This window comes from Cariama cristata, unplaced genomic scaffold (assembly GCF_000690535.1).
Source record: "Cariama cristata isolate BGI_N322 unplaced genomic scaffold, ASM69053v1 scaffold3509, whole genome shotgun sequence".
Classification (NCBI taxonomy): Eukaryota; Metazoa; Chordata; class Aves; order Cariamiformes; family Cariamidae; genus Cariama; species Cariama cristata.
In genome coordinates, this window is record NW_009637299.1 from 183,694 (window position 1) to 194,306 (window position 10,613).

The 10,613-nt window shown below is 38.9% G+C and overlaps 1 protein-coding gene across 1 annotated transcript in view; it reads right to left on the minus strand.

The window, feature by feature from the left end:
- LOC104167866 (von Willebrand factor-like) overlaps positions 1 to 9,560 on the minus strand; it is a 29,742-nt gene extending 20,182 nt beyond the window's left edge. The window contains exons 1-2 of the mRNA XM_009708256.1: positions 9,468 to 9,560; positions 1,430 to 1,540 (exon numbers count right to left, since the gene is read on the minus strand). Coding sequence (XP_009706558.1) covers positions 1,430 to 1,540; positions 9,468 to 9,539 — 183 coding nt within the window. The 5' untranslated portion in view covers positions 9,540 to 9,560. The remainder of the gene's footprint in view (positions 1 to 1,429; positions 1,541 to 9,467) is intronic.
- Between the last annotated feature and the right edge of the window lie 1,053 nt (positions 9,561 to 10,613).

Sequence of the window (10,613 nt, forward strand, 5' to 3'; positions counted from 1 at the left end):
CAGTGCTATTTTGGGAAGAGACATCACCATAGACCAGAAAGAAGATGCTGTCACAGTTCAGTGCTGGGAGGAGCTGATCACTGTTTTGAAGCTGTATTGCCCCAGTGTTAACACTCTTTGAATACACTTTGAGAACAGTCAAAGTGAAAATCAGATCCCTAACTCCAGTACATTCAAACGTCTTTGCTCAGGAAGTTAGGGAATACTTTTGTCTCATGAGTTAAATACTGAGCTCTTTGTTAACGACAAAAGAGTTGAAAGAGGACATAGCAAGAAAGAGACAGGAGAGTATAAGGATCTATTACTCCATTAGGACAGGAGAATCAGTGGGACATTAAAATAGGCCTTCTGAAGTCTTGTTTTATGAAGCAAAGAATATTGATCCACATTAAGAAATGCTCTTGATAAAATCAGGGAAGAAGCAGTTTGCAAAATGATATGTTAACATTTTTTAAAAGACAGCAGCAGACTGCTATTGTAAAAGAAGTAATTAAAAAGTTAATATTAAATATGTGAATGTGAGACGTAGATGACAATGCAGACATGTTATAAAGAACAACACTTAGGGAAGAAAAGATGGGGGGAAGGTCTATTATCTGCAACATATTTAACTTACTGTTCCTGCCTTTGTTGAATCCAAACCTCTGCATAGGATTAAGCAATTTAATACTACTACTGGGGCAGGCGAAGGTTTGCCAAGGGTGGTTGGGTTAGGGACAGAACAAACTGCATCGCCTGAAGGAACTAAAAACATAGGCCAGAAAAGAAACAAATATCGGCATAGCTTTCCAGAGCAGTAGGGTATCTGCAGTGCATTTTCAATGGCTCCTGCATGAAAGCACTTCCCATTGGGTCTTTGAATCCTAAGGGAAGAGGCACACTGCTGAAAACAAACTGTTATTTTGAGCAGAAAACAAGTCTGGCCTGGACCGCTGCAGTCTGATCTGACCTGCAGCAATCATCTTTAGCAACCAGAGAATAATTCATGTTTCTATCCTCATTTACTTCCTGATATTTCAGTGTGTACCAAAAAGGACATCCTATTTGAATAGGACTGTGAAATTCAAGCAATCCACTACCCCATCTGCCTGCTATCCATACAAGTAATACAAATTAATTGGGATAATTTAAACAAATAGCCTACACTCAGAGAAGCATCACGTCCCATTAACTTTCTTTTGAACTACCATTTGTGAAATTACTAATTTTACACAAAACTATTGCTTCCTTAGAGCCCAAAAAGGGTTGAGAGGATTTGCTTGTCAGAATTGAGCAAGCAAGTCACGTGCCCCAAAAAACGTTGTTTTTCGGCGCTGATTGATGTATAGAAGAAATAGCTCATATCTTCTTCATCTCTTTCCATGGAACACAAAATAATTCCAGGGCACTTCTGCTAGAAGAGGAAGTATCCATGCCACTGCCATCTCACCTCATGCAAACGAGGATCTGTGTCGCCCCGCGACCAGAATAACTGCTCCTCACAGGCTGTCTTCTGGCATCTCCCACAACACTCCCCTTCTTGGACGATATACTTGTAACCCTGTAGGAGAAAAGGACAGGACTGACTGATCCAGGAATGGGAAATAAATAAGATTAAACCTAAAACACTGGGATAAATATTTCATGTTAGAAACTTTTTATGGAAAGAGGTTGAAAACAGAACTGTAAGGTCACACGTTGCTATTACAAAATAAACAAGTGGTCCACCCAGACCAGCATCCTGTTAAATGGTTAACATTATCCGTCAGAAAAAATAAATTAAAATGCACGCAACATCAGGAGCAGAAATTCTTATCTCATTAGTTCCTGCCTAATATATATTTTGAAGACATATTCCCTTCAGCTACATGGACTAACTCTAGGTACTATCCTTGCTCAGGTCATGCCAATCAACTAATTGGCCTTGTGATGATATCAGCTTCTCTAGTGTGGTACAAAGCACCCCTTCTTGGAGTGCAGAAAATGTTGATGGTGCCCAACATTTAGACAAAAAAAAAAAAAGAAAGAAAGAAATCTGAAATCACCCAGAAACATCTTCCTTTTGCTAGGATCTGCTCAAATATGTAATAGTGCGAAGGTTTGCCACAAGACAGAAAAGAACAATGACATTAAACGGGCAGAAATAGAAAGGGAAGAGGTAAAAGAAAAATGCTTTCAGAGGACCCTGAGCTATTTCAACAGCATTAAGCAGCAGTCATTTCCGAACGTTAGTTTATTATATGTGAGTAGTTTCTTTTATGCATTAGTAAATTGTAAAGTGCAAGTCTTTACAATAATATGGCCCTACAGAGGAGTGCAAATGGAAAACAGAATAAGACCATTTTTATTTAGCATTTAAAAAATCTTTTCTATATATATAATACAATTTTACAAAAGAAAACGAAAGGTAAAAATTGGTTTAGTGTCATCTTGGATGTTAATCAGCACTTGCAACTCCCCTTCCCACCCCTGAGAATTGAAGGTTAGCATTCAGTTTGAGTACATTCAGATATCTGAGGGCCCTGTGCTGAAGCAGAAGGAAGAGGTTGGTCAGACATGTAGTCCAGGGACCAGTTTTGACTGATCATTTCATCTTTTCATCTCCTGAAGTAACTAGCCAAACATTCAAAAATTGGAATAGCTAAGTGAAAGAAAGCAAGGAGCTTTAATCTAATTAGAAATAACATAGTCTACATTTAACAGCTAGGCAGTCTCCAAGGGACCAAATGTAACTCTGCTTTCAATACAGAGTTGAAGGAAAGATGTTCTGTCAAAGAAAATATTGTTCATGTGAAAAATGTCAACGAAAATAAGCATAATTTTATTTTGGTCAACTCCTTTGAACTGAATCGCTGAAGTATTCCCAACTGCTCCCTCCCTTCATGAGCTGTCCTTGATTTGCAATATGAAGCACATTATCAAGGTTTGCTAATCAGTTGACTTTCACGTGGAAATGCATTTTGTATAATATTGTAAAATGTAATACCAGAGTTTGACCTAGCTTTGTAGAAAAAGTTGTGCTATTGAGCATTTTGTTTTATATGACTTTTACCTGCTAAATATATGTCTGAAGCATCTGAAGTATTGGGTACAACTTTCTATTTGTGTGGCAAACTCAGAGAAGTAAAAATCCATGAGCTGTTTGTGTCCAGAATAAAGCAAAATCCAGCTGCATAAGTTAGTTGGAACAGAGCCCTCTAAAGTGCAAACAAAAAGATGCTACACAGCCGACTGCAGGTGATTTACACCCCTAAGGCATTGACAAAGGTGTTGGGTTTGGATAGTTCAACCTGCCTGGGTGGCCCTTTTGGTGCTCGGTGTGTTCAAAACCTGGGTGCTCTTACTCCTAAGGGGAAGAAACACAGGAGATCACAGCTCCTGACCTCAGCATCTGCTGAGCTTCTCCTAACACAGCCCCTGAACCACCATAGACTGTAAACCTGCCTCAGAAGAAAAAAAAAAAAAAAAAAACAACCCTGCAGACTGCAGCAGTCTACAAGCTCCTCAAAAACCAGAGCATCCATCTGTACTCAAGGAGTAAGGTGAACAGTGATTCCCCACTGCTGCAGATCCTCCACAGCATGAGAAATACTTCACCATCAGAAAAGCCCACTTTTTGTACCTCATGTCACGGAAAGTTGGGCCCACAGGAATACAGAAAGCTTTATTTTATGTTTAATCCTAAAGGTGGTAATGGTTAAGGTTACATCTAAGAAAAGGAAAATGTATTGTGCATTTTGAGGTGGTTTTTTATTGTGGGGTTCGTTTTCGGTTGTGGGTTTGTTGTTCTGTTTTGGTTTTTTCCAGTTAGATGACTTTTGTACAATGACTATATGCCACCAGGATTATTCCTGAGCTACACAATCTATAAACATGAACATCTAAGAAGTCTCAGATACTGTGTTGTTGAAGGTTAACGTTAGACTGAACTAGGCAGAGTAAGCAGTATCCATCTCTTCCTTCATTATTTTTCATTTTCTAGCATGTGGACATTAGCATACAGAGATGCCAGTGTTTGCCATGGTTTGCAGAGGTTTTTTTGGTGGAGTTTTTTTTGGTTGGGTGGTTGGTTTGGTTTTTGGTTTTTTGTTTTTTGGTTTTTTTTTTTTGAACACAGTCTCAAACTTCAAGCAGGGAATTAAAATTCGTTTGCAGATGTTTTTTTGGTGGAGTTTTTTTTTGGTTGGGTGGTTGGTTTGATTTTTGGTTTTTTTTTGAACACAGTCTCAAACTTCAAGCAGGGAATTAAAATTCAGAAGCCGCCCTCGGTAAGTGTCTGACCATCCATCACACGGAGAGGCAGATCACAGTCTACAGGACTAAAAAAAAAATTCCCCATGCCCGAGGAGGTAAGGGATAAGGCAACACAAGGCATCCCTCGCAATTTGAACAGATGCACGTGGCTGACTTGGGAGTGATCATCAACAGCTGCGATGGAGAACCTCACAGGTGCTCAGTTATGCTGCCAGATCGGGCTGTTTTAGCAAACAGAAATGCGGGGATAAAGCAAATCTCCTGCATGGAGGGTGAAAGCATACGGACTAAGGCATTCTACATGGGAGGGGGGAAATTTTGCGCGCTTTTGAACCACAGCTTGGCTTGTGACAAACGAAAGAGGAATGCAGATTAATTCTGTAGCCTTCAGAGAATGCACATTTTGGTTCCATCGCCTACTCAAGCTACCGGAGGGGTCCACAGAGGCTATGGCCTGGCATATCTACACCCTCCCTCTTTCATCCTAGTGTTGCTCAGGATACCTAGTTCATTTTTTCACGGGTGCTAAGGTTTTGGCCAGAAAACTCTGTCAGCTGCCTTTTGGTCAACAAAGCAGGAAAGAAAGAACCAAGATCATTCCTCAATGTACTATTTTTAAAAAGGCTGCAGTATTTGCCTTTTACATCTTCAGATGGTAGTACCCAGAGGGGGTTGGAGGAACCAAACGGAATGAAAATGGCAACAGTAGACAGAGAAAAAACAGCAGGATGGATATAAATCAACTTGAAACGCTGAAAGCAAAATTTTCAGTGGTGATGAATCAGCAGAATTCTAGAGATTTCCCTGAAGCTGCACTCATTTGCCCCAGGTGAGGACTTAATTCTCTGTTTGCAAGTCTCCAGAACATTAAGGCATCATTTCCTAATTTCCATAATAAATTACGCTTTAAAATGTAAGCAGGATGTTTGAAATACCCTCCCAACAACACTTTCAGGGTTGTTAAATGAGATCTTGCACATCTAATATTCAAACAGTCTTCCTTTTACATTAGTTTCTTTGACCTCCTTAATATACACTATTAAGCCATTTACTACCATGCTTTACACGCTACTTCAAAGGAAAATATCTGTTTGAAATATTGGAGATTAAAGCCATAGCTTTTGTAGTCAGCATCTATTATAACCATCATTCACTATGCCTTTGCATGCAGGGTGCAAATGTTCTTTATTTTAATTTAATTAATCAAGACGCATGAAAATCTAGCCTAATTAATTTACACACACTTAGCCAAATGGCTTTGTCTTAAACACTTATCCCAGAAAATTATGCTTCCTTCTTCTCATGATCATCTAATACTTTAAATCATCTAATACTTTAAGCCACACTCTTTTATATCATTTACAAAGTACATAACTCCAAGAACATTGACAGAAATTAAGCAAGTGCTCCCTTCACATTAGTATACTAGAGATTTTAAGGTGTTTTGAAAGCTGTTACCCATTTTCTCACCGTGGTTCTCTGAAGGGATGTGGTCTGACGCACTCTCAGGGAAATAATTTGTGAAGTTCCAGGAAGGAGACCCCACTCCTCCTTGTGGCACATACAATAAGTGCAGCAATTATCTCCTTGCTTTCTCAAAACTTTGATAAAAGAAAGATAGCAAAGGACAGAAAAAGCAAGGGGAGAATGACATAGAACGAAGCAAATCCACATCTGGCTTGCAAGTGAGAAGTCTGTATTTGCAGTTACCCTCCTCAGAGAACTGTGGGAGTGGTTCATTTAAATGAAACAACCATTCTTTTTCCATAGCTTTTCTCTACATTCTAAAACTACAGATATGATTCGCGTTTGATTTTGTCACGCTCAGGAGAACAGTAGCAAACGTTCTTTCATCAAGGTGAAGGAGCTAGTACATGTGTTATGGGGTTTTTCCTCTTTTTGTGTAGCTAGATAAAAAACTGTAAGCTGTTTTCATGGAAGTTAGATGACTCAGTCGACAATGATACTGCACAACTATAAGACCTGGCAAAGGAATTAATAACCATGAGCAGTAGAGAGTTTGAACATCATCTTAATAATGATCCGTGAGTAAAGTATGTCTTTAATGCCAATATAACTTTCAATGCCATCTAATGTGAACTGAAAAATAAGCTTTAAGGTCAGTTCAAACTGGATTACAGAACTTCTGTGGTCCTGGATATGTCTATCCATTGAATCAGGAATCAGCAAAGGAAAAAAGAAAATCTGAGTTATCCACGTTCTCCAACAGTTACGCTTTTTGTTGTACAACTTTGATAACCATTAAAGGAGCAGAAGAAATGGCAGATTCCCAAAAAGAACTGGCATGATTTCCACCAAGGCTTTTTGTTTGTTTTAAAAAAGCTTTTTGACACTGCAATGCTTAAGGCTGATTTGCCAAGAAACTGTAGCTCTGCATTAATGATACTTTATTAGAACAACAAATTTTTGATTTGGCTATGAGCCAAAACACAGACAGATACTTTAGATCTAATATTTCATAATAATTGCCATACTAGAAACAAGTCTCTTCTACAAATGGAAGTTGAAGGGGTTCTCTTGCAACAGCTGAAAGCTCTCACATCTGCCCTCATGGTTTTCACGACGTTGGGCACCCTCAAGCTTTCTCACCAAACTCTACACTTGGAGACTGAGCACTAGTTTGGTTTATTGGATTTTTTAAATGGATTGGTTTTTTGCTCTGGTCCTAGGGAATTATGCAGTGTTTAAGATACAGCAGAGGAAAATATTATTCAAAAGAAGTTTATATTTTGTTCACACCTTCTCAGGTGCACATATGTATTTGCTGTCCAGTCTTGTTCTGATACAGAGACTATAAGTTAAATGATATTGAAATATAATGGTATTAAGGCATTTTAAATTCTTTGAAAACCAAGGCACAATTAGCTTAATAGAGTTTAGAAAAGACAAATGCTTTTCAGATATTGGTTTGCTTAACTGAAACGTTCATAATCAAATTTCAATGCATGATTAACTGTTTTAAAATACCAATTAGTGTAAATCCAAATGAGAATTTAAAACAAGTCAGACAATGCAGGGTTTCTACAACAACGTTAACTCAGCCGTGAGGTGCTGCACCTATATGCTCTATGCGCAAGGTCAGTCTTTAACTCCCAGACACATTATTAATGATGTCTTTCCAAAAGTGAAAAAGAAACCTCTAAGAGCTGTATACACAAGGTTTGTGAATGAAGAGCTTTCTTCCCAATGTAACTGAACAGAAGGAAGGAAGAAGAAGAGATACCATGTGTTGATTTTTCTTAGCCTCTGTTCTGAATGCAACTGTATAAGGGGGACTCATTCCAAAAAAAAAAAAAAAGAGGCAAACTTCTTAAAACCAGTTAAAAGGTTTAGGAAGAACAGTGGGAACAGGCTGCAAAGATTTGGAGACTTGGTGGAGGAGGGGAACGTGCATGACATGTTTGTTTGGAGATTCACTGTATATCCAGTAAGAAGATAAAAACCTACTCCTGGAGTAGAAAAAACCAAGTGAATCTTGTCTCACGTGCAGCACTAGAGAACCCAGAACATCACAGCAGCATCCCAGTCAGTGCAGTAAATCAGACATAGAAGCAGCACCCATCCCTCTTAGTTAAAAGAGTCTGCAGTTATTGCTGTAGTATGCCCTCCTTTGCATTTCCCACTGACAAATTCCAGCTGGTCATCTGTGATGACACCAGGGCAGTCTGTTGAGTCACAGGCCAACTTTTAATCAGACTTTTATGCAGCCTTTTATCAGCTACTGGACCACTGAAAGCATTGATGTTACAACATACATTTGGAAACACCTGCTGCTTGGTCAACTGTTTGAGTTTTGTGTACACTAATACAATATATAGCCCAATATAAACATTTTAAAAGCAACTTGGAGATTTGAATAGCACTAAGTAGTTCACCTTTGCTCCTGAAAAAAAAAAAAAAAAATTATAATATTAGCTGCTTCTGGGCTTCACTTCATGGGACCTGCAGAGAATACTCAAAATCCCAGACAGCCACATCTAGTTGCTCCAAATGAACCCCACACAGCCTACTGAACTTGCAGATTGTGAATACACCAGACCACAGACTAAGGAGGAGCTGCTTCAAGTCAGATGCGCCTTTTCCTGAACGGAATTGGCTAATACCATCAAAACCAATCTCAATTAATCCATGGATATACTGAAAAGCTTTACAAAGAGGCAAAATGTATTTGTGGTAGCCTGTGATGTTTGCAGCACAATCTCTCTGGCCACATGGCAGTTGGTAAGGGGTGTGGGTTTTGTCAGCACTTGGCTGGACTGGGCAACCCCTTCTGCCATCTGCTTTTTCTGCAGACCCAAGCTGTGTATTTCCACGTACTTCACTGACTGACCCATGCATGCTAACCTCATGAAGTAAGGACATGGGAAAGGTCACAAATTATGGGTACAAGGTGCTAGACACCAGAGCAAAATGCAACTCTAGGGCATCACATTTAATTTTACAGTGACTTTTTTACTTCCTTATTTTCCATATTATGTTAAGGTGAGGAATGTTAGGGATGTAAATTGGGTAGTTTAAAGGAAATATTAAAACCATTTTGAACTTTTGTTTGCACAAATCATGTTACAGTCAAAGTGTTCTAACGTATGACACTGGCAAGCGCTGCTGACTTTTATCCAATTTCTTTGACCCTTCCAGAATTCTTCTACCAAATTTTGTACACAATATCTGTCCCCTCCTGCTTGACCAGCTATGTCAGTATAACAAAGCAGCTCATACTTCCTTTGCGGGCTTCCAAAAGTAGACCACATAATTTTATAGCATGTAGCAGATGTCTGAGCATAATAAAGGCCACAGCATGTGGTCTTATTACTGCTATAATGGGCAGAGCTGAGCAAGAGACAGATCTGAAAAGTTCATTTCAGAAAGTGAACTTCAGCTAAAGCAGTCATTTGAAACTGAACTTCAGACATCACGAGTACTTATTGTGCAAGTGGTGTAAGTGATAGACACTTCAGTTCTCCTTTTACTGAAATATAAATGAAACTTGTCACTGATTTCCTTGGCAGCAGGATGTGATCCTGAAACAATAACCCTAAAATAAAGTCAGTAATGCTCAGGCCCTCTTAGACTCCGTTCCCAAGATAATTCGTTGCTACAACATTTATTTTCTATTTTTCTCTGGTTTCTCCAAACATGCAGGTTTAAAAGTAATCATTTCAGACCCCCATCAGGGCTCTGCTGGCTAATGCGCTGGTTTAAATGTTACTTACCCGAGAGCAGAACGTGTTACATGCTTTGTCGTGACACTCCATCACCTGAAGTCCTGTAACATCATCCTGCATGCTAGTGCAAGAGCAGTCCCTGCAACCATCTTCCCAGGTTGTCCCAACAGAATAGACTATGTTGTTGTGCACACACACCTATTGAACGCAACAATTAATACACGTGAAAGCACACTGCTGTTATAAGGGCACACTGCTGGTTCCAAAAGGTTGCTTTTTAAGATGTGAAACCTACCATAAATGTTATGGAATATTTTGAAACCAGTAGAAATGCTACAGGTCTTAAAATTGTGGCTGCTCTGCTGGGGAAAGGAAAATAAGTGCAACCAAAGCTGCTGTTTTATAAAGAATAAATTGGAGAATTTTACCTCTGTGGAATTGCCCAGGGTCTGACTCAATTTCCCTGAAAGTATAATCTGACACAATATTTAGAGATAATAAACAGTGAGTCCTGTAGAAGGAGTCATGCACGCAAAACTTCTTCCAGCTAAATCAGCTGATCTGAAAAGATCCTAGTTTGAGCTACAAGCATTCATTCTCCTGTACCCTTAGGCCATCATGGCTACCACAAAAGTAGTGCCATCTCTTATATTGCACTTCCTATTAGTAAATTTTACAGCATGTTATTAAAGAGATGAACATCATTTATTTTTACAGGTCTAGCAAGTAAATCAGAGACATAAAATGACTTATGCAAGGTCATGAACTACTTAGCAACAGAAAATAAAGGCTAGATCTCCTGAGCTGCAAGACAGTGTAACCCTATGTTGAGCTGTTAGGTAAGGTTGCTTCAATGAAAACGTCACATTGCCCGGCAACCTCTCCTCTAAGCAACCTTATCTTAAAGGTTAACATAATATAACAACTTAATACAAGGTTGGCAAAATAGGGAAAAAATATATCCTGGTGAAGCTTTAACAGATTCAGGTATTAATTTGACAAAAATTTTAAAGTGGCAATATAGTTCATATAAGATATGATGCCTCCTCAGGCAGACTCAAAGGTGATCAATGGGCACAAGGAGTTTAGGTCTAAGGTGTCCCAAATATTTTGATAAAGTCAGTATAGGATTGAAAGAATATAGAGTAACTATATTGATCCCAAAGCATGTACCTCTGTTATCCAGAAACCAAT